Here is a 25,505-nt window from a genome sequence, read left to right as displayed (position 1 = left end):
AATACTTCATACATTTTCAACTACTTATCTAGCAGAGGCGAGATTTTTAATTCTAGTTGGCATCAAAATTAAATACAGATATCGAATTGGAGATATGGGTTCTACATTAAAAATCTTATTGAGTAAATCAATTGGTAATAGTAATATAAAAAAGGTTGGGAACCACTGTTATAGACAGTATGTAAACATATAAGTCATGATGAAGAGAAACTGTATTACATATTTAATTTAGTTCATATTACTTTGGAAATTAATTGAAAAATAATTGAAAGCACAATAAAAGCTAAGAAATTGATTCTACCTTTTAATTATCTTCCCGAATTATAAAATAAATCAAAATTCCAAACGCCTTCACACGAAAGACGTAAATGCACTTAGAGAAAGAATCTTTTTAGCATAATTTCGTCGCAGTTGAAGGGAGTTGGAGACAGTACGAGTTCCTTTGGGAGATGTCAGTCAAGTTTCATTACCTTTCCCTGTACGTGACTCCCTGCATTCGGCACAAAGCAAACTATGACTAATGCTCGAATCTCCACAGAGACTATTATTGGAATGGGGCGACTGGGGTGAGGCCGATATTGAATTGTCCACCGTGTATTATCATTTTGAAGAGCATGCGTCTAAGTCTATTACTTCTCCAATGCTGCGAAAGAGATTTCAGAACCGCGTTGTCATTAAACCATAACTTAGTTCTAATTTATCTTTCTGGGGGTGGTTGATTGTGGGTTGTATAGACTTCTTTCATTTGTGATTAATCCAATAATATGTCTAAAGAATCGGAATTAATCTTATTTTGATGAACAAAAAATAAAGACCACACAAAAGTTATTATTTCTTTTTATCTATCTCCCCTTTCTTTTTCTTTATACATTTGCCCTTTCTTGTAAGTGTGACGTTTGATTCCAACCCTTTTGTAAACTGATCTTACGTGATAGTATAAAGGTTTCAACACCATTCGAGCAGGGCACACAGATACTTGTGAGATATTTAACAACTGTCCATTAGTGGTGCTATCGGTTTTCACGCATCTGTGAGCATTTTCCCTAGCATGTCGTGGTGAATTGACACATTCTCAAACTCGATCGATGTAGTATTCTGTTAAAGACCTTACCGATGTTGGTGTAATGCTAAAGGTCTCTTTAACAAAAAAATATGATTCTTTTTTATGCGCAAACTCGGTGCTCTTGTTAAAATTAAACGTTAAATGCATCGGAAACATTACACTGAGCGCTCTAAGTGCACTTGTAGAACGCCGGCGAATTTAATATTAAACGTTAACAGCGGCACGAGGCGTCGTCTCGCTAATTAAAAGTCCGGCCTTCCAGTAATATCGCATTAACCTAAAATCTGAAGAAGTACTACTAATTTGCTTTGCCTCGCATTTTTCTACAGCATCGTTCGTTTCGTTCCTTAAAATTCGAAAATCAGGAAAGCATAATTAGAGAAATTAAAAGTTGAAAAGATGCAATTAGGTTCCGGGGGGTTATTCGGCCGAAGGGGGTCGAAAATTCGAAGTGGCGGGCGTCGGGACGAGTGTCCCCGTAATGCGATATTCGTCGCGACGCCGAGCGCCCGACGGCCTTAATACCTGTTCAAATGCAATTATAAACTCGGATATATCAAAGTGCCGATTCGAGCGGAGTTTGCAGAATTCTGTTACAAATTAACGTCGTAAATTTTAACTTGAGATTATTCTCGAGAGTCGTCGACGACTTCATCTTTGTCGGTGTCTCTCTACTTTTCGTTTCATCAATTTCATACCCAGGTGGATTACTTTAATTTGAAATTATTCTTAATTGGCAGTTTCAAATTAGAGATCTCGTAGTTAACTCTTCAACCATAGAGGTATTAGAAAAGAAACTATTAATCTTTAGCATAATCTGAATCTGAACGAGATTTATATAAAGCGTTTTTGAAAATTATATGGTGTAAAACTTTTTCATTTTTCTAAAACCTTCAAACGTCTTCACTTTAAAATATACCATTGTACAATAACCGAACTGGAAATACTCGATTTACTCGATTTCCGACGTGAAGTTAAATGAAGAAGAAAAGATTGTGTGCCCATTTCCGACCTTCATCAAATTCCGTGCCCTTTTGATCTGCTAAAAGCATTTTAGAGCCGCTTTTACTGGCCCCGTCCCAGCGTGTCCTCAATTGAGCACAAGTGTCGTCGTCGAATCTGCAAAGCGCTTCTGTTTGAAACTGTACCTGGTAACGACATCAACGCTGCATACAATATATTTCACCACCTTCACTAGAAATTTAAGAAAAAAAGCTAAAATCCGAAACTGTTTCAATAAAACCTTCAACTATCGATTCGATTAACTCATCAGTAATAAAGCTAATAATGTTTTGGCATTACAAAGGAATCAATTACAATGTACCATCTGAACTTCGAGACTACATCTGTGTGTCTAGACATTTCCTTCCAATTAATTCAACTCTAATTAAACAGTCATGATTGAATTATCTATTCCACTTTAGGGATACTACATAACGTGTATTACTTATGTAATAAGAAGCAATCCATTTGAGTGTGTAATAAAATTCACGTCCTTTCTTTTAGTAGATTAATAAAGTTTTTGAGTTGTTTAACACAATAAACTTGGTTACTATGTTTTTAGTGAAAACAACCCTCTCCTTCTCGTAACGGGGAGCTTCTTCGGTTAAGGTTTATTGTTTAAACCGTTGCGCGCACGAATTTTACGCGGAAAATAATAAAAGTTTATGTACGTAACAGCGGAAACTTTACGCCCCCTAATTCTCTCAAGGGCAGTTAGTGCTCACCAAAAATTTAATACGCGGTTTTCCGTTCGTACGAAAACAGGGGCGCTCGAAATTTAGGTTTACGCTCTTAGCCCGTCCACTCACTACGTTATAAAGTGAGTTCCTTAAAGAACATTTTCTCTTTCAGTCCCTACTTGGTGCAAGGAGCTTTTTATGTTCAACCCCAAGAGAAGCTTTTATGTGCCCTACTTTTCGCACTGGTACGTACCCTTTTAACAGTCAGTTTTAATTCATAATACAATTTTGTAAATCGTAATTTTATTAAATGTCAACATTTTTCAACTTATTTAACTTATTATTAAATTATATTCTTTCTAATTATCTCATCGATTATCAATTCAATTATAAGTATGATATTTTATGTCAAACTACTTTTATACTGAAAGCACATATTAAAATGCATATGCATTCCACTTAATTGGAATGCATATTTGTATTTGTGCGTAATTGTACTTTTTCGCAAAAAAAAAATTAAAAACATGCTCTCAATGAGTAGTGACTAAACTGCAAGTGGAGGGAAAAGTTATAATAATTATGATAAACTTAAAGTCACTTTATTAAAAAACATATCAGTTAACCATTGAAGTACTTACGGCCTAATTTAGATATGGTAAAAACAAGTTTGACCAGAGTTATGCTGAGTTTGCTTATCAATTGAAAAATAAGTTTAAAGAACGAATTAAATGTAAAGAGATATTTCCAAAGATATTGATAATTGAATTGATATGTTTGGAAATGTGATTTTGGATTGATGACCACAACAAAACAAAAACAATCGAAACAGCGAAACAACAATAACACAAAAAGAAACAAATCAGAACAATTCTACCAGTACGGAAACAGAAGCGAAAGGAAAGGAGATACAGAAGTTTTGACAAGTGAAGACCATTTAAATGGCGATGGCGTTGGCAATTTTAAAGGATTAAAAGAGTGTTCTAATTCCAAAGAAAGCAAGGAAATTAAAATTAGATCTGCAAAATCTGCAAAGTATTTGAGATGATAATTTCTGAAGCAATTACTGATTATGGTGGCAAAACTACGTTGAATACTACTAAACTGATGTCCAATGGAATATTACACCACCAAAAATGTATGGATAAGTTGGGAGGACATTATGCGCAAATGGTGATACCAAGTTTAATATAACGAGAACATGTCGTTCCTATATGCCATCAATTTGTAGAAAGTGGCAGCAGCAACTAAAAGCTTCAGGAGTACAAATAAGTTTCCGCCCTTTTCTATCAAAAATTAGAAACGTATTGTGAAACAACGGTACATTACTTTTTATTCAAAGTATTGTCCATCACTAGCCACTACTTTTTCACATCTTTCTGGCAGCACGTCGCAAGAATTCTTCATTTTTTGTGGCTATCCACGAATCGACCCAATTGTTAGTATCTTCATATGATACCGCCATTTGCCATGTTTCCCATTTTCCCAGGAAGGGGAAATACCTGGTGAATACGACTGGTGAGGTAGAACTTCCCAATTAAGTGTCTCCAAATGGGGTTTAACCGGCGCCACAACATGCGTACAAGCATTATCATGTAGGAGAATAATTTTGTCGTGTCTGGAGTAGTAATGGGCGCGTTTATTATTGAGTGCTCGGCTCAATCTCATTAATTGTGTTCGTAGAGAGCTCCAGTAATGGTTTCGCCTAGATTAAGCAACTCATAATACACAACACCAAGCTGATGGTTTGGATGTCGATGTTGAAGCATGACCAGGTCTTTAGGTTATCGTGGTGGATCCATTGTTTATCACCAGTCTATACGATGCAAAAAACAATTTTTTTTATGCCTGGCAAGCAACATTGAGGATGGTATGTTGATGTATGAATTTGGAATGTCCCAACAAATTTATTAAATTTTGAATAGATTGGATTTAAATTGTCTTCCTTGATCGTGTGTTATAGAATGAGGTATTTCAAAACGAGAGAAATAATGAGTGTATAATGAATATGAATATGTTCGAATCATCCTTTCGGGATATCAATAATTTTAATTGGAGATTTTGTATGTTTGTGAATTTTTGACATTTAATACACAATTTCGTCCAATGAGTGCTGTGAGAGTTCATAGGAGGCCAAAGATATCTTGAATTAATTAATTTTTTGGTAGCTTGAATGCCTGGATGTGAAATTTTATGAAGTTCAGTAAAAATAGTATGACGAAAATTATTTGGAACATATATACGTTGAGTAGAAAGAGAAGAAACATCACACCAATTAAGAATATCGGAGAAAGGAATTAATTGCTGTTTTAAATAAAATTTGGATTTATAATTCTGTTTTTGAGTTTCTAGAAGATGTTGAAGTTCTCTCTCTGAGGATTGAGCTTGTTGTAAGGAACGGATATCTAACTCATGTGATTCAAGAGAAATAACATCATTATCTAACTTACATAGAGTATCGATTACAATAATGGTTTCACCTATAATATATTTAATATCCTTTGTAAATTGTGGTATAAAGTTTAGATAACGTGTTTGACTTGAACTTTTTTCAGTTTTAGAAGACAAAGATAGTGTTAAGGGTTTATGATCTGTGAAAACGGTAAACTGATAACCTTGTAAAAACTGACGAAAATATTTAATTGCAGAAGAGATAGCTAATATGTATAATTCACGATCTTAAGTGGAGTATTGAGTTTGTACAGGAAAAAGTTTGTTGAAAAAAATGCGTTGGGTTGTGAAACATTGTTTATGGTTTGTTCTAAAGCTACTCCACTTGAAGAATTGGATGCGTCAGTAGTTAAAGATAAACTAGCAGAGAAAGAAGGATGAGCATAAAATAGTAGCATTGGCTAGAAAAGTTTTGGCTTTTTGAAAACTGTCTTGACATTCATCCGTCCAAGAAGTAATGTTCTTTTGCTTAAGATTTTGAGGAGGTGTTGAAAGAGTGTGAAGAGGAATAAGAAATTCTGAAAAATGAGGAATAAAATGGTAATCTGTGGTAAAAATTTATCATGCCAAAAAATCTTTGTAATTGTTTCAACGTTTTAGGTATAGGAAATTCATTAATATTAGAAACACTTTCGTCTGAAGAAATAGTGTCACCCAGAAAATTTATGATTAACTCCAAATTCACACTTTGAGGGTTTACTGATACCATATCTGTTTGGTATCAAATTATAAAATAATAAAATGTTAGGCGCTCATATAATTGTTTAAGATGATCTAAATGTTCGTTTTCATTTTTGCTTGCGACTAAAATATCTTCAAGATAAATGAAAACAAAATTTAAGCCACAAGTAACTTCGTTAATAAATCTTTGAAATGTTTGTGCAGCATTCAGAAGACCAAACGGCATTCGTACAAATTCAAAAAGTCCGAAAGGTAATCGCAGTTTTGTGAATATCTAAATCAATTTTAGAGAAAATCCATGGATTTGTAAATTAAAATCTTGAATATGTGGAAGAGGGTATCTTCTATCTGGCACAGTACTTAAATTAAGTTGTCTATAGTCACCACAAGGACGCCAATCAGAAGTGTCTCTTTTAGGAACCATGTGAAGAGCAAAAGCTACAGAAGATGAGGATGGTGGGCAAACACCATAAGCCATCAGCTGTTTAAATTTTGATTTGGCGATTTTGTACTTATTGAAATTTAAAAACGACGGAGTCGAAAGAATGGAAGATGTCCATTGGTAACAATGGAATATTTTGTTTCAACTTCAAATTTTGGTGAAGGAATATTGGAGTAGGAAATAGAACCAATTGAAACAAGTTTCGTTCTGGTATCAATTAGTTGATTTTTAATGTCAACTAAAATGCCAAAATGTGACAAAAAATCAGCTCGAGAAACATCTGCTATGGAAAATACAAGAGCAAAGTCTCGCCTAAGATTTAAATTAACTTTTAATAATTTTTTTCCATAAGTTGATATTGACGAACCATTTGGGGAGGTTAAGAAAAAACCTTTATCTTTTTTAACGCCCGTAAAATGATTTCCCAGAATTACGGAAATATCAGTACCAGTATCAATTCAAAAGTTAAATTTATTTGAGTGGTCGAAAATAAAAAGGCGGAAATTGTTAACAGATGATAAATTTCTGTTATTTGATGTTTAAACATTCGTTTTCTTGATTTTCTTCATTCTGTTTTGAATTAAATGCGTTATAAAAATAGCACCACGAACCTTCATATTTTAAAGCTCTGTCTTGGAAATTATTGTGATAATAACAAATATTTGATTTTGATGAAAATTTTGATTGGGAAGATGAATGTCGTGGAGATGGGGAACGACCTATGTTTCGATTTCGACAATTTGGTTTAGACTGATTAGAATATTGTACGTTATACTCTTTATTTTGAGATTTTATATTTAATTGTTCATCTGTCAATCTCTTAAAGAAATGTTCACAATTATTTGTAAAATCGGAAAATATTTTTATTAACTCGTGAGGATTAAGGTGAAGGTTCAGTCGAAAATGAAGTAGAAGGTGATGAACCTCAAAAATTTTATTCGTAGAATAATTCTGATGACAAGTCTTCCAGATCTTATCTGCTGTTGTTTATACTTCATTAACATCCTCTTTTCCAGATGCAGTCAACGCAATATTTATACTAGGTGGAAGACGTCTTTTCCACAATTTTGAAAGAAGGTCTTGACTAACCACCTGGGTGCCTCCAACAAATGTTGAGATTCCTCTATAAAGTCGGAAGGTTTTTGGTCACCCATAGCAGTATCAGAAAGTAAATGACCAAGTCGTTTCTCTTCACTGCTTGATAGTCGAATAATTAAAATATTTTTGAACCTCATTCAATAAATTCATTGGAGAAAACGTGTCTCTCTTTAGCCTATTCCCTAGCCTATATTCTCTTTTTCTTCCGGCGTTTTATTGTTAAAGCTAAAATAATAGCTACACAAGCGTTTTGACGGTATGACATCTTTGACTGCCGACGTAAAAGTAAGTAGATTGTCAATAAATATTGATAGTCTCAGGCAATTACAGTTTGTCAATACTTATTGCCCATATTGACAATATACACAGGTTTCAAAAGAAATGAACCACCCCGAAGAAGGAGACGCAGAACTTCAAAATTACGTAGAAACGGTTAATGCCTAGAAACAAACAAATGATTAAATTTTCATAAACAAATGACAATATTTATTGACAATACCGTTAATAATGTGTTGATTCCGCGTACTATTATACATTCAGTAACCCTTCGTGGCATGCTGGAAATCAGATGGTCGATTTCCTCTTGGGGCAGCTCATTCCAAGCTACCTGTAGCTGTTGACGTAATTCCTCTAATGTGTTGACAGGATTGGGTAATCGACGCATTTTTCTGTCCATCATATCCCAGACATGTTCAATAGGGTTTAAGTCTGGTGATCTTGCCGGCCAAGGCAATTGCAGAACATTGTTTTGTGCTAGGAACTCTAACGTTACGTGAGCAATATGAGGTCGCGCATTATCGTGTTGGAAGACGGGCTCTGGAAGGTCTTGGAGGAAAGGCGCGCGTTTAGGGTGCCCTGAATAAATGTCAAAGGAGACCTGCCACCGTAGCGTATTGCTCCCCACAACATTACACCAGGAGTTTGAGCCATGTGGCGACGCTGAACAAACTGTAAATTTTGCCTCTGACCTCTAGGTCGTCTGATCCGTAAACGTCCGTCAGAATTCCATAAGCAAAATCGGGATTCGTCGCTGAAGACGATAGTTTCCCATTCATGTTCCCAATGTTGTCGGTTTTGGCTCCACTGCAGTCTGGCATCTTTATGTTGTTGAGTCATAGGAAGACGAAAATAAGGACGATATGAACGTAACCCAAATGTGCGTACTCGGCGATAAATCGTACTCATGCTCGACCAATTGATTGCAACAGCACGCGTTGGTTCTACTGGGTCTTGTATTGCACTTCGCCTTAACAGCCGATCTTCACGTGCTGCTGTCACTCTAGGACGTCCACTGCCTCTAAGACGGGTTTCTAAGCGTTCTTCCTGCCAATCCATCCAAGTCCGTCTGATAGTGGCGTGAGGTCGACCCATGCGTCTGCCAATTTCCCGAAAGCTTAAAGTTTAATTCGTCCTCTTTCGAAGGGATTAAGATGGCGAAAATTTGCACGTCTTCGAACTCGTGGCATTTTTGAGACACTCATTTTACTAGCAATGACAACAATCACAAACAAACGGCGAACTACTCCGAAAAATACTATTCAACAACACGCAATTTCAGGACCTAACAGACAGATAATTTCTATCAGCTGTGGCAGATGATCGTCAAAATTTAATCATTTGTTTGTCTAGATGGACTAACTGATTCTACATAATTTCAAATCAAAGTTCTTCGCCTACTCTTACGGGGTGGTTTATTTCTTTTGAAAAGCAGAATATATTTATTGATCGTGTGAAGGGCGGTTTAATTACCTTTTTTTTTTGACAAAAGATCAAAATTTATAAAATTTTACTTTTTGAGGAAAAGCATACCTGAGTAATGAAAGCTTCTTCGGTAATTAATTAATTGGTAAATGATTACGATTATATTATCTAAAATAATTTAATAATAAAATTAGGTAATGCTACACGGGTATTTGAAAAAAAATAAATCCCCAGCGCGTGTCTTTAAGTAATAATTAACAACGCTCGTCTTGCTGGGTTAAAATGTTACAGGCTAATTTACGTACAACTTGCTAAACTGTCTAAATTTATTGTTCCTATCTTTACTTTGAAGTAATCCTAACAAGTAAATCTTTTATTTTTTTAAGTCTATTTATTTATTGTGTATTCTTTTATTTGCTGTTTTTATATTTGTTTTAGATCCTAATACAAAAACTTTACACAAAGGAAACTAACACCTCTCCCCAGTTTTGAACATATGTGGTGTACTGAATTGAAACATGTCACAGCTTCCCATTAATACCTATTGTGCTTTAAAGTATAGTACGAGCAGATGGTTTACTTTTATTTCATTGTAGACCTGTCAATCACAAATCAATCACAATAATTTTAAGTTGAAGAATGCAGTAAAACCCAATATTATTTCTTTTATACCACCGAGTTGCGAACATGTGGACTCAAAAAATACATTGTTGATAAAAGAATCATTCTTTATTATTATTGTAATTTTTGAAGCCAAAAATTATAAAAAATAAACGCCCCCGGGTGGGCTCGAACCACCAACCTTTCGGTTAACAGCCGAACGCGCTAACCAATTGCGCCACGGAGGCGATGAAATATATAGTCGATTATGCCCAGTTACGATTACATAGAGTAAATTTTATCAAAAGTAAATGTTCTTATCAAAAAAGATAAGAAATAAATGTGAAATTGTTATTTTAAATAGAAAAACAATAAGAATAAATTTAAAACAAATTTAATTGATTATAATAACTGAAAATGAAAATATGTGAGATTTGGCAACACCGTTAAGATGTTGAGGCCACTGTACCATTCTTGCAGCTCTTCTCCTAAACCCAACCGGATTAACACAAGAGAGTTCTACCTGTGTCGGTGAAATAAAATAATACAGTAAGTCTCAGACCTTGAACCCACAATCGTGAAGCTAAAAAGTTACGTTAAAACCACAAATTTAAGAAATACTTTAAAAATTTTCAATAACTTAATTGAGATCGTCTCATTAGATTATTTAAAAACCAAGTGCCTCTCGAGTTTCGTGTCATTGGTGAGTTCTTACTTTTAATAGTAGGGGGATACCTTTTATAAACATTGACATGCGCAAAACGAGCAAATTGTATACATAAATTTAAACGTATAAGAGATTGGTGGAAATGAATGAAATATAAAGGAAATAAAGAAATAAATCTTTCGAATTGAAATTTGTGATTGATGACTGTTGATGTTGGTTCAATTTTTCTAGATTACCAAAAGATGGGGTCCACAGTTGGAGGGTTAGGCACAGCGGGTTTACCGGCGGATAAAGCCCTTGCTGGTGTTCCAAGACTCCTTGATGACCTTCAAAGACTTTTTGAGGACACCGATTCAGCTGATGTCATTTTCATTTTAGGTAGAGAGGAGGAACGTGTCTTTGCACACCGTGTTATTTTAATTGCAAGGTTTGTAAATATCATAATAATGCAGTAAAACTTCTATATAACGGACTAATACGCGGAAACAAGTGTCTAAAGTCCGTTATAAGAAAAATTATTAGTCGTAGATTTTAGCAGTGCGTCTCTTAAGACTGCTAAACCCGAATGTTTCTAGGTCTAGAGTTAGTTTCATTTTTAGTTCAATAAAAAAATTCAACAATCTAGCGCTGAATAACAACTAAAACTACAACTAACACTAGTATTAGAACTAATACTAGACCTAGAACTAGAAACATTCGAGTTTAGCTATACGTTTCTTAAGACGGTGTGGCGTTGCACATATTCCCAGGTCATATTGATTTCAATATCTTTTTTAAAAAATCAAGAAATCTTTTATTTTTTCTTTTTTACGTAACTATGTATTTAAAATTTTTTTATTTAATTAATCATTAGACCCATAGGATATGGGATAGTAATATAGTTATATAGATTTGCCACTTAACGACATAAAACTGAATAAAGTCCCTAGATTATCAAAGTACCGCGGTTTGTGAAGCCTGTGTATTCGAAATATTCGAGCCAAAATGGCGGTTTGACAGCTTGTCAGTACCAAGGTTTGTAAAGCGTATTGGTACAATACGCTATACAAACCTTGGTCAGTACATATTACCACTTATTTACAAAAATAATGCCGTCTTGTTACCTTTAGAGTTGCAAAAATAACAGTAAGTTGGGCTTTCGACTTTTCGGAGTACCACGAGAAAAAGAAGGAAGGAAATTTGGCGTAATTTTATCAACAGAATGACGTAATTTTAAATTTCCCGCTTGATTTTCGAGCCAAAATGGCGGCAAACCGAGGTACTTTGATGATCTAAGGACTTTAAAACTGAACTACCATAAGCACCATCTGTTGAGGTGTTCTCCGCTAAGGAAAACTTTTAGCGGGTATTTATTGTATTGTAAATTTTTTTAGAATTCCATTTTTTACAGGAAAGACATTGAATTACTAATGATAATATGTATTTCAATGTCTTTTGTGTGATACAAAAAATGTAGAAGAAGATGATGAAATAGACGTTGCAGACGAGGAATATAATACTTATTTCCTTATCTTGTAAATGTTATAAATAAGTTTGGTGTATAGATAATCGACTCTGCATTCTTGAAGTACTTGCAAAACTGCCATCAACTCAATTTAAATCAAATTTTATAAATATTTCTAAATACCAATCTTGGGTAAATACCCTCGAGTATATATCCAGAGTATTTTCCCTTGAAAATAAATACCCGGCTATTTAACAACACTGACTAAAATACACACAATTTAATGGCAAATGTAGAGTTGGTACACTAACAGGTTTTAAGTATGCATTTGTTGCTTGTGTTGCTCTATTACTGCTTTGGAAATGCCTATGAAAAAAACGCGGTCCGATCTATAGATTATATTAGGTGAAAGATCTGTAAGTTTTGAATTTCCACATTTTTAAATCCACTCCTTACACAGATACTCACAGGCGCGAGTCCTGAATGCGTGTTAAATTAATTGCTAAGCTTGAAAGTTAGTTATGTTTATTATTTCTTATTATTTGCAAAGTCAAATTCAAATGTCGAATATATACATATACTTGTATGTGTGCGTGTTTTCAAGAGTTCGGCGACATCTAGCGAATTGTTCTCCTTAAAAATACGACGGTTTTGTTTTGCCTATATTGGTGGCCACACCAGATTAGACCATAGAAAAATTTATATACCTATATTATGTATATAGAAGGTCATCTCCCCACTATTTTTTGGTACAAGCGCTCCCAAGGGGATTGTGAGGGAACTAATTAGGTTAAAGCGCAAAATTTAAATATAGGTATTTTTATACTGGTTTATACCATTACTTTATTTTGAAGAGGTCAAATGCATTTTCCAAATAAATAGGAAAAAATATGAATTGAATATGACAGTTTTTCCAAGATAATATTCATAATTTTAACGTATATTGCTTTCATTGGCTAAGGGCCGGTTTATCAATGTCAAGTTAAATCTGTTAGATACGCAACTCATGGATAAACTTGCCTAACAGATAACCTCAGTAAACCGTTTATCCAGCAATTTTCTACCCGACAGGTAGCAACCTACAAGATAGAACATAGATGGTACCCCTGAATGTTAACACTAGAAACGAAAATGAAACGTAATTGGTGAAATTTGAATAATTGACTTTAGTTTGTGAAGTTGATATAAACAGCTGATCGTGTTTTGGAGGTTATCATTCCCGTGTGCTTTCGGTATTGTGCTTTGTTTTTGAAAACCTCTTTTATAATGGAATTCCTACATAAATATTTATTAGACAGCGATAAAGATGATATCGGATGGATATTGTCCAACTCTTAAATTATAAACGACGACCATATATTATAAAAGAAAGACAAAAGTCAAAACCACTTTGAGGAGTTGGACCACCACGTTTTTTTGTTAGATTTCGGTTAAAAAATGACACAGTTTTGTCAATCTTGGTTAAAATTGAGACGAGATTATACTGTATTAGATTATAGATTATATTATTATTATTTTTTTTAATTACTAGATTATTATTTATTTTCTATAACATTTTTATATTCGTTTGCCAAATCCACAAGCAAGTTCTTTTCTGCTGTACTAAAATTTGATGATCTTTTCTTTCTCTTGCTTATCCATCACCACAATTATAAGCTTAATTTATTTTTGACGTTATATTTTGATTTTATTGTCATTTCCTTTCACCAAGCAACCAAACTTGTGCTCACATTTTTTTGACAATATCTAATAGGTAAACCCTTAACCAGTACTTCAATCTGGTGGGTATCCAAATGTCATATTTATCTATAACATTACCCTAAACTACGGGTGGATAAACGATTCGTCGACGTTATCTATCAGCTACAATTGTAATTGACAGATAAATCGTCTTAACTAGATATTGATAAACCGGCCCTAAGGCTCGCTACTACCATCTTCTGGTTAAGCTATCTAAGGGATTATTACCACGGTTACTGCTATTTTACGCGTTCTGATTGGCTAGTAGACGGGTTTATCTATAAGATAAATTTAACTAAAAGATGGTAGTAATGGACCTAAGGCTCGTTACTACCATCTTCTGGTTAAGCTATCTAAGGGATTATTACCACGGTTACGGCTATTTTACGCGCTCTGATTGGCTAGTAGATGGGTTTATCTATAGGATAAATTTATCTAAAAGATGGTAGTAATGGACCTAAGAGCGCCAATTTATCTATCGGATAAACTTATCAAGAGGTGGTAAAAGTGGCCCTAACTTATTTAAATACTTAACTAAAGGATATAAAACAGTTTAGCCAAAAGAACGTAAGGAAGAAAATTTGCTTATACAATGAATTGGATATGAAAAATAAATTAATTGAATCAAAGAAAAAGGAACTTAAAGAACAAATTTAAAATCAAGAAAGATGTACATCACCCGCCACCGTCAAACTTACTGGAACGTCAAAATTTGGATCATCACCTGCATATATTTAATTTATAATTTAAATTTCTTTTAATTGGCAGTGGAATCGGTAAGTGCGTTACAAATATTTTCCTTCCCAAAAGTAACAAGTTTTCGCAAATTATATTTCAACATTATTTTCTTTTAATAAATTTAATAAATCACCGTCAATATGACAGAAAATTCTAATCAAAATGGTGATTCATCTTCAAATTCTAACGATAATATTGCACATTTGAATTCAATTAAATTGCCACCCTTTTGGACATCAAAACCCGAAATTTAGTTTACTCAGTACTGTTAAAAAAAGAGTGACTTTTCAACTTTAAAAGATTTATTTACTTTTCATTTGCATTGTTTCATTTGCATTGTTGCAAATTGCGTTACTTGTTGTTTTTGAGGGGGGGAGTATATTGCACATATTCCCTGCCATATTGATTTCCATATCTTTTTTTAAAAAATCAAGAAATCTTTTATTTTTTCTTTTTTACGTAACTATGTATTTAAAAAACTTGTTATTTAATTGAAGGGCTTAGTGTGAAACAATGACAAGTCACATTTTTTTCAAATATGACTTGCTTATTTTCGAGTTCCACAAAAGTATAATAAGTCACGGAATAAATAATTTGAAAATATTCCAAAGCATAGCACCACAAATTCGTAGTAATGATCTTGCGTTGCTACATACGCATTTGTTTTGTGAAAATAAAAAATGACAAGTCACACAAAAATTGTAACGCGTCGTGACTTAAGTACCTGTGAATCGAATAATTTTAATATAATGAACAGTGAAATGAGTGATGTAGATTCTCCAGTCGATGATAATGATATTGATAGAGATTATGTACCTAGTGATGTAGAAAATGTAGATACAAATCAACAGGTAAATGACTTTTTTCATTTATGTGTCATGTTATTGTATTGCCATTGTTAATTCTATGCAAGCAAATTGGGTTGTCATTGGGTGGCTAGTTTAGTATTGCTTTTTCAATATAAAACGATGGTATAAAAGAATCAGATGGGGAAACAGGGAGCAGAACATTAAAACGGATTAGGGCTGATACACCTGAACCTGCCCCTAGAAGTAGATGGAAACACCGAAAAGAAGACACATATCCACGATCAAAAAGAAAAATAGGAAGAAATCTGGGACAGCAGTATACTAGTGAAAAAACCAAAAAGACTGTTGCACCTCGAGAGTTAGGACCTCCTTGTGAGTGTAAAAAAAGATGTAGAGAGAAACTAGATGGTAATGAAAACCGTATTTTCAATGAATTTTGGAATTTGAGATCATGGGAATTGCAGAATAGGTATCTCTTTGGATGCATTGCTATAGCAAAGAAAAAGAGATCTTACAAAACAAGGCAAAAACGACAGGAATCAAGTAGAACTTCCAATGCGATTTATTCTGTCAATGCTAATGGCTAAACAGTAAACGTGTGTAAAACCGAGTTTCTGTATGTTCACGGTCTGCAAAAATCAAAGGGTAGACTGAACAACATCGTTTCAAAGAAAATAAGAGGAACTCCTGTACCAGGAAAAGATAAACGTGGCCGACATTCGAACAGACCCAATCAAATTAGTGACCAGCAAAAGCAGAGTGTTAGACAGCATACAGATTTAATACCTACATACCAAAGTCACTATAGCAGGGCTGAAAATCTAGGGAAAGTATACCTTAACTGTGATATGACCATATCGCGTCTTTATTCTGAGTATTATGTTCCGTGGTGTCAACAATAACATATCAAACCTGTTCTGGAGCACACATATAGGCAGATATTTTGTACAGAATACAATATTGGCTTTAAATTACCCAAATCCGACACTTGCAAAACTTGTGATCAACTTAACATCAGAATAGACTCTGCAACAAAATTAAATGAAAATCAGAAATTGTCTCGGCTAAACATTGACCTGACGACACATAAAACTAAAGCGAAAGCAATGCAGGATTTGTTAAATAACACGACTCAAGAATCAAAAAACACCAATAGAACGTTGGTAATTTCATTTGACTTACAACAGGCATTACCAATCCCGAAATTAACAACGGGTCCAGTGTTTTATTGCAGAAAAATCTGGTTATACAACTTAGGTATTCATGATTGTACAAATGGCAAAGGGCACATGTTTCTCTGGACGGAAGATATAGCAAAAAGAGGAAGTGATGAAGTCGCTTCAATCCTCCTAAAATTTCTTATGACGAAGACCGAAATTGACCACCTAATTATATTTACAGATAATTGCCTAGGGCAAAATAAAATTTGGCTAATGATGAGTTTATGGTTACAACTGGTAAAGGAGAATAAATTTAAAACAATAACGCACCATTTTCTCGTAAGTGGTCATACTCATCTTCCTTCTGATAGGGACTTCGCACTTATAGAAAAGCGACACCGAAGGTATGCACCACAAGTTTTTTGTCCAAATGAATGGTACGATATTATACGGCGATCAAACAAAAAAACAGCTTTTGCAGTCACAGTTATGACGCAGGAAGATTTTTTAAACTTTACACCTACTCTTACAAACATAAAAAAGAGTTCGCTAACTTAAACTTTGCTAATGCGTTTTCATTTCGATTTAGTAATAAAAATACTAAAGTTTTTTACGTCAAACATTCCGTTCATGGTGAGTACGACCAGGTGTCCATCTCAAAACGAGGAAGACCAGTATACACTACACTTGATCAGTTAGATAGAAAGTATCTTGAACCAATTAAAATTTCAAAAAAAAAATACGACAATCTAAAGACATTGTTACCTTACATACCGGCTGTGAATCATGATTTTTTTCCAAAATTTACAGCCGAAAATAACTGAAAGTGCTGAAGAAACAGAGGAACCTGAAATTATTAATGAAGCAGAGCCACTTTCTTAGTTTAAACATTATTTCTTTATATTTATTTTCTTTTTTGAGTTATTGACTTATTTAGTTTTTAATTGAAAATGTTGTCGTTTGTTAGTGCAAAGTGTTACAAGTCACAATTTTTCTAATAAAATTCTATTTATATATTGATTATAGTTTTCTATATATTTTTTTTATTATTTCAGTATCCTGGATAGATATATACAGTTGTGTTACTAATGTAAACAACCCAAAAGGTAAAAAGACGGAAATATTAATTTTACAGATTTTGTACAAATTTCAAAGTCGATTTTCCAATAATTTTATATTTGTGCCTTGTCATTGTTTCACACTAAGCCCTTCAATTAATCATTAGACTTCAACAGAAACAAGTCAATTTTTCATTTTCCAATACAATATCATTTTTTTTAAATACTGATTATTTTTTTAATATGTGAAAATAACCCCACAACGGCTAAACCCCAATGTTTCTAGGTCTAGTGTTAGTTCCACTTTTAGTTCAATAAAAATATACAACAATCTAACGCTGAATAACAACTAAAACTGAAATTAACACTGGGCCTAGAACTAGAAACATTCGGATTTAGCCGTCCTAACAGACGTACAGCTAAACCCGAATGTTTCTAATTCTAGATCTAGTGTTAGTTCTGCTTTTTGTTCAATAAAACTATAAAATAATCTCGTGCTGAATAACAATTAAAACTACAACTACTGTCCATTATTTATACATCATATAGACAACTCGGGGAATACCCTGAGATTATCTATGAATATTAAATAGAGCAACTTGATAAAGCAATTTATTGGAAGTTGCTCAACAAAAGCGTTTTATTCGACAATTTTTCTTGTTCTTCAATTCTAAACATTATTATTTGATTTTTATTAATAAGTAACAGGACACAAATAAAAACTAGTGGATTCTTCGCACATTAGTAATTACTGTTTTACTCGTTTGTTGGACATCTCTGGTACTAGGCGCTTTCGTTGAGATCAAAGTCACAGTTTGGAGTAGAAGACATCCAATTAGAGGCACCTAAACAAGAACAAGAGACCGGTAGGAAAGGGAGACGACATCGCCGAGTAGTCTTATGATTGGCATCGTTATGCGCGAGGAAGGACTCAAGGAAGCAATAAACTAAAGAGCGCCCGCCGGCACCGACGCCGCCGCCGCCGTCGTCGTTTCGCGCACAAAGAACACTAAAACTTTGAAGTATTAATGAAAGGTGCGCTCCTTATTCAAATTACGGGAGTTTAAAGGGATATTGTGAACAACGTCGTTAGAGTGCGCTAAGTGTATAGGCTTCGCGTGCATATTTGTAAGTTTAGCAAGGAGAGGCTCGTGGCTTTATGATGAAAGAACTCGAATTGGCTTTTGCTACGCAAGTAGCTTAATTAGAGAGACCTCGGTATACGCTGGTTTGAAAGAAAATCCTGGTCTCTATCTCTCTGTGTGCTCTGGATACTGTCTACTTGTTATTCCCTTACTAATAAAATCGAGTGTTTGTCCCAGAATTATAAATTAGCATGAAAAGCACTTATTAAGTGCTTTTTTATGTAGTCAATGTAACTTCAATACTCTCTCATCTAGTAGATGTGTTTAATTAGATCATCTGCTTCTATTCAGAACTTACATGAATAATATATTCTAATTGATTTTCAAGAATTAGCATATAAATTACAGTGTATGACATGTATGTACTTGTTAATACATGTCAGCGAATTTATCTAGAGCGTCCAGAAGTCAACATCAGAAAACTTACTTCTCCGAATTCAGAATTCAACTGACCAACGGGTCTAAAACAAGTGGAAGGATAACATTAACTTGAAGTTATTGACCGATTGTTCCATACCAAACAATAACTATAATTTTAAGGCAGCCGCTGATGATATGACCGGCAAGAGTCATTTCAAATTCAAATAATTAACTAAATCGTGGCTACCACATTCGCCTTGTTTAAAAGGAGGTTTGTGCAAAACTTTGTGTACCTTTGTTTTTAAATAAAAAATTATGGACAGAACATACAAAGTATACAAAATAGTTAGCCAAAAGACATGTTGCATCTGAGTAGCACAAAAAATCGAGTATTATGGTAGCTATTTTTAAATCTGTAATGGAGGAGACACTTTCTATTGGAGTAGAGGAAAAAGAAACTCCTTCCCATTGTTTTAACAATATTACAATACCGCCAGGAAATGCTGTGGATTTTTCAAAATTTAGAGTACAAACTATTGTTGCAAGATGATTTTGGATTCTGTTCCGGCAATACAGAATACACTTCAGTTCATGTAAAAAATGAACTAATCAATATCTGCGGCCAGGTTTTAAGAAAATCAAATCGTAGATGAGGTAAAGAAATGTCATGAGTTTTCTTTTATTTTGGCTGACGAAACGTCTGACATATCTAAACTATCTAAATTTGGATTGGACATGGACAAATTCGTCGGTCATGACTTTGATGGATGTACAACAATGGCTAGAAAAAGTCGGATATGCAACAAAGTATTAAAATGAAACACCCCAGGCAAACGTCTTCCATTGTCTGAACACAGTCTTCAGTAGACTGAATTTACTTACATAAATGACTTATGCAGTCATTTATGCAAAATTGATTGTAGTGCGGTGTTCAGGATATTTAAAATTGTTCTTTTAATATTATTATAAAAGCTTTACCATAAAGCCGTTAAAGATCTTGCTATGAACCTAGAGTGTAACACAGCTATAAGAACAAAAGCTATATTTGACAGCATCACAATCAAAAAATACGAGTCAAGCTATAATACTGGTTTACAGTGGTTTTGTTATCCTAGATATACGATTGATTTTGGATATATTTATGCTCACAATTCATGAAACTATCAATGATTTTGTAAGATTTGCTCTCGTTTTCTTTTAAATCTTTATTTTCATTTTGCATTATAAAAATCGGAAAACAAGAAACAAAATAACAGATATATTTATGATGTCAGTTTTGTTTTGAAAAATTTGGATATACAGGGTGATTCACATAAGAACCGACACAGAGCAGGGACATGTATAGGACAATAAATTAAGATGATTTAACGCAAGTTATCTCTATACCAAGTTGTACCTCTGAGGAGTTATAGACTTTCAAAGTTGGGTCTTAAATTTTTAAAACATTGAATATCTTCGTAATACATTAAGCTAGAAAAACCAAATTTGGTATACGTTATGTGTGTACCGAGGGTATTAATTGGTAGCAAGTTGAGACCAATTGAGGCATTTCAAAGGGTTGATTAAAGGTAATGGTTCCCTAAATTTTGGCAGATTTTTTTAACCTTTTGGCGGATTTAATACATTACTACTTCATTTCATGTAGAATTCAATTCTAAAACTTTTTTTGCTCTTACTATTTTTTAAAAAACATTGTCGTTTTCATAAAAAACTCAAAAAACTAAAGACGCGTATCTTGTTAATGCTACTTAAAATCATCGAAAATTCAGTAGTCGGCTGTGAAATTGTACGTAATTTGAGGATTAAACTGTTTATTATGAACTAAAAAGACATCATCCATAAACAAATTTAGTTTAGGCATAATAATTTTCTAGTGATAAAGAGAAAATCCCCAAAATGTTTTTAAGTACTTTTGATTTTAAAATCGATCATAACTCAAGAATGAAAGGTGATGACGAAAAGTTTTTTAGGAATAAATTGTTTATTATGAACTAAAAAGATATTATTGATAAACAGATTTTGTTTAGATGTAATGATTTTCTAGTGATAAAGAGAAAATCCCCATAATGTTAAAATTGAGTACTTTTGTTATCAAAATCGATCATTACTCAAAAATTAATTGTGATGGAGATAAGTTTTTTTGAAATAAATTGTTTATTATGAACTAAAAGGACATTACTCATAAACAGATTTGGTTTAGTTATAATGATTTTCTAATGATAAAAAGAGAAAATCATCGAAATATCAAAATTGAGTACTTTTGATATTAAAATTGATCATAACTCAAGGATGGAAAGTGATGGAGAAAAGTTATTTAATAAATTGTTTATTATGAACTAAAAAAACATCATCCATAAACAAATTTAGTTTAGGTATAATGGTTTTCTAATGATAAAGAAAAAATCACCAAAATGTTAAAATTGAGTACTTTTGGTATTAAAATAGATCATAACTCAAAAATTAAAGGTGATGGAGAAAAGTTTATTTGAAATAAATTGTTTATTATGAACTAAAAGGACATTACTCATAAACAGATTTGGTTTACTTATAATGATTTTTTAATGATAAAAAGAGAAAATCATCGAAATATCAAAATTGAGTACTTTTGATATTAAAATTGATCATAACTCAAGGATGAAAGGTGATGGAGAAAAGTTTTTTAGGAATAAGTTGTTTATTGTCAACTAAGAAGACATCATCCATAAACAAATTTAGTTTAGATGTAATGATTTTCAGGTGATAAAGAGAAAATCCCCAAAATGTCAAAATTGGGTACTTTTGGTGTTAAAATCGATCATAACTCAAGAATGAAAGGTGATGGAGAAAAGATGGAGAAAACCTTGTCGTCAAATAACTTTATACCCTATTTGTCAACTTTGACGTACAATTTCATAGCCGACTACTAAATTTTCTCTTATTTTAAGTAACATTACAAAATATGTGTCTTTAGTTATTTAAGTTTTTTTATGAAAACGACAAAGTTTTTTAAAAAATAATACGAGTAAGAAAAGTTTTAGAATTAAATTCCACAAGAAATGAAGTAGTAATGTATTAAATCCGCCAAAAGGTTAAAAAAATTTGTCAAAATGTAGGGTACCATCACCCTTAATCGACCCTATGAAATGCCTCAATTGAGTTCAATTTGCTACTAATTAATACCCTTGGTACACTCATAACGTATACCAAATTTGGTTTTTCTAGCTTAATGTATTGCGAAGATATTGAACTTTTTAAAAATTTAAGAGCCAACTTTGAAGGCCTATAACTCCTGAGGTGTACAACTTAGTATAGAGGTAAGTTACGTTAAATCATCTTAATTTATTGTGCTCTACATGTCCCTGCTCTGTGTCGGTTCTTATGTGAATCACCCTGTATATAGAGAAAAATGTCGAAAACATATGTTATATTTCCATAAAACACCTTTTATCTCTTTTAAAGACAATCTGTTTTTAAAGACCAGCAGTAATCTGCCATCATGTGACAATCCCATCGACCCTGATACCTTTCCTCCATCATTTTTAGATCCTGGTGGAACCGCTCTCCCTGTTCCTCAGATGATTGCGGAGATAGTGTAACTTGATACTCATATTTGCTCCTAGAGTCTGAAAGTTTGTCAGCATATTTTGTACAATTTCTTCATAATTTGTTGCTTTATGGTTACTTAGGAAATTTTAGACTACCAACACAAAACTTTTCCAAGCTTTACTTTCCGGAGCAGTCATAACTTTAATAAAATCTGCGTCTTTCATTAATTGCCGTATTTAAGGACCATCAAATATTCCACCTTTCAACTTTTCCAGACTAAGCTTCGGAAATTTTCTACAAATGTAATTAAAATACTTCCTTGTCCAACACTTTTACAAATTGCTTTATCATGGCTAACTTAATATGTATTGTAGTCGAAGTTGATGTTGTAGTCCATTTTTTTAACCAGTTTTTTCTTTAATTTAGAGGTAACAAAGGTTTTTTGTGAGTTTTGCACTTTTACTGGTTAGCAAAAAAATTTTTTTTTTGTATTATATAATAATAATGCGTCTCTTTATTAACATGGCGAAACATGTCCTAGCAAACATCTTCAGAATAGCTACAAAAGTTGAATTTTTGATAATTTAAACATGTTAGATTATAGAATTAAGGTAAATTAAATCTAAATAAAATGATACTTACAGAGTAACGTACAAGTTGAAAATAAAATTTTTGAACAACAGAAACTATTATATTGATAAACTAATGGCGAAATTCCGTTTAAAAATCACAACTGGGCAGATTTTAGAGATAAAACAATTTTTACAATCAGTCATGACAACGTGTCGAAAATGTCTTAACAACTGGATCGAAAAATGTAAATAACATGTTTTTATGTTGATATCTAAATTTAAAAAGTAACTAAATACGTATGTAGAATTTAAAGCGTGTAAAATACGAAATTAAAATAAACACATACTATATCACAAATTAAAAGGTCGAAGAAAACAGACAATTCCTGTATGATATGTACGTTTTACACGTATTACAAAACGTGTAAAAACTTGAAAATTAAACCAAATTAAACACACACTGCATTACAAAATTAAAAGGTCGAAAAATGAAGAAGCCATATTATGTTGCACAACGATTAAACAAAAGGATAAGGTCGGGATGGTGATATAGGAGGGGGGAGGGGAGGAAAAGTCAAAAGCCAATTAAAACCCAAAATCTGCGACTCCTATGTATGGCTAACCATAGGAGCCCTCGGTATTTTGGGATCCCAAAAAAATAATGGGTATTAACATTTGTTGTGTATCCTGGTATCATGAAACGATATGCAACGATCCAACGCAATGTCAATGTATTCTAAATCAGATGTGCAATGAGCATCGATACGAGCAAATAGTGTTCCAAAATATTCCAGTATGTCTTGGTGAGGGAAGTAAATAGCAGGAGTCGCTTAGATTTTTATTTTTCTCACTTTAAAAAAGATGCTAAATGCACGACGCGACGTGCGGATGACTAAGTTATCCGCAAGTAGAGAGCAGTGTCGTCAAATTTACTAGTCGATTTCAATTTTCAATATGTAAGTGGATTGTATAAAAATTTTGTTAAGATGCACCATAATGATTTTGAATTTTTTTTGTCGTTTATTGAGCACAAAATTGCGTTTAGAAATAAGACATTTCGAAAAGCAATCGCTACTCAAGAATGACTTACTCTAGCCTTACAATTTTTGGCAACTTTAATTGGTAATTCTTATTCCAGTCTTCAATATATATTATTTACCTATTCCTACTAAATATGAGGGCACTCTTGTGATGATGTGGTCAAATGTATGTATATATTTATGATCCATAGCATATACATTTAATATTACAGTAAAGAAACCTGAGTAAGTTAACGGAAACAAATACAGCCTACTGTGGTCTTATAGCATACTTTAGATGTCAATTTTTAACATAAAATAATAAAGTTCTCAAGAAATGAAAATGATATCTGTAGAATCGGTACAAGCTCCTGCTATCATGTGTATAAAGTACCACGGGCAACCTGAAGTTAGAAAATCCTGAAGGATAAAATAAGAAGAAAAGCCCAAACTGAGATGATTGAACGGAGTGCAGGAATATTCATGGAGAATGAGTACAATTTCGGCTTGTAATGGTGACCATATCGTAACAAATCCCATCGCGTTTAATTGCTGCCATCATTTCTGGTCGTACACTCATGCCCCGACTCCACCGATCAAATTTGATTCATCTACGATTTCGAGAGTTATTCAGAAAATATTAGCTTTTCTTTTGCAGCCCAAACAAAAGATATGTTGAAAGACAAATAAAGACTTAGTGTCAATTTCTTCTCATAGTCTCCTGATTTGTCTGCATCTGCTAGTTTTCTGCTTTGATGTCTGTCGTTGTCATTTCCAGTCTTTCTTTTTGATGGGAAGATGATCAAATCTTCCTTTTTCCGGGTTTGAAGCCAAGCAATGTACCTGCTATATAATCAAATAATATATTACATATACCACAAAGTTGATAATGCCTGTTTTTATGAACCTAACTACTTTCTCTTGGTTTTCTCATCTAAAACTGAGGAAGCTGCTGTCTTCAAAGATCCATAGGTAATGTTCTTGTGACAATGCAACCATATCACTTTTTTTTATCTCTTCATAAAATTAGAGGTCGCATCCCGCACTGCGCGTCAGGTGGGCACGTTAAGCAATCAGCCCGTGTAACCTACGTCGTTAGCTACAATCGTCGTTAATACAACAAAAACTCCTCCTCACAAGTGAGGTTAGCCACCTACCTGACCTCCGAGTAAAAATGGCTCAAAGAATCACCACATCTAGTGGTGGTTATAGAACAGGCTGATAAAGCATAGTTAACTAGTTAACCCTAGTGGTGCTAGATATATGCAAAAAGAAGAAGAAAAAGAAGCTGTGAATTTAACTGTGCACGTTGAATTCTTCATTATTCTAGCTATGACTGTGATCGTGTAAATCTATATTGCTGTATGTGGTAACCTCAACACACTACTCGTCAGTGTTATTGAACCGTTTTCCTAAGTGTATCAAGGTATATGAACTTTTTTTGCATTTTATCGACCTCGCTATATATCTCTTTTAACTATAGGGTCCCTGATTAGGTTTCCTACCATAATAGTATGATTTTCATCTTATTTTTGATACACCAGCCAAGTATA

General features: G+C 33.4%; 1 protein-coding gene and 1 non-coding gene across 3 annotated transcripts in view; one reads left to right on the top strand and one right to left on the bottom strand.

Moving 5' to 3' along the window:
• Positions 1–9,889: 9,889 nt before the first annotated feature.
• On the bottom strand, positions 9,890–9,963 carry TRNAN-GUU (transfer RNA asparagine (anticodon GUU)). The gene has a single exon. It is a non-coding gene; the product is annotated as a tRNA-Asn (tRNA).
• A 204-nt stretch (positions 9,964–10,167) lies between these two features.
• LOC111415957 (serine-enriched protein) overlaps positions 10,168–25,505 on the top strand; it is a 33,583-nt gene continuing 18,245 nt past the window's right edge. The window contains exons 1-2 of one of the 2 annotated variants that reach the window (XM_023047864.2): positions 10,168–10,264; positions 10,614–10,809. In XM_023047864.2, the coding sequence (XP_022903632.2) occupies positions 10,625–10,809 (185 nt within the window). In that variant the 5' untranslated portion in view covers positions 10,168–10,264; positions 10,614–10,624. The other variant, XM_023047863.2, reaches the window with a different exon arrangement.

This window comes from Onthophagus taurus, chromosome 1 (assembly GCF_036711975.1).
Source record: "Onthophagus taurus isolate NC chromosome 1, IU_Otau_3.0, whole genome shotgun sequence".
NCBI lineage: Eukaryota > Metazoa > Arthropoda > Insecta > Coleoptera > Scarabaeidae > Onthophagus > Onthophagus taurus.
The sequence above is the reverse complement of the archived record's forward strand: the minus strand, read 5'-3'. Positions and strand labels throughout refer to the sequence as shown.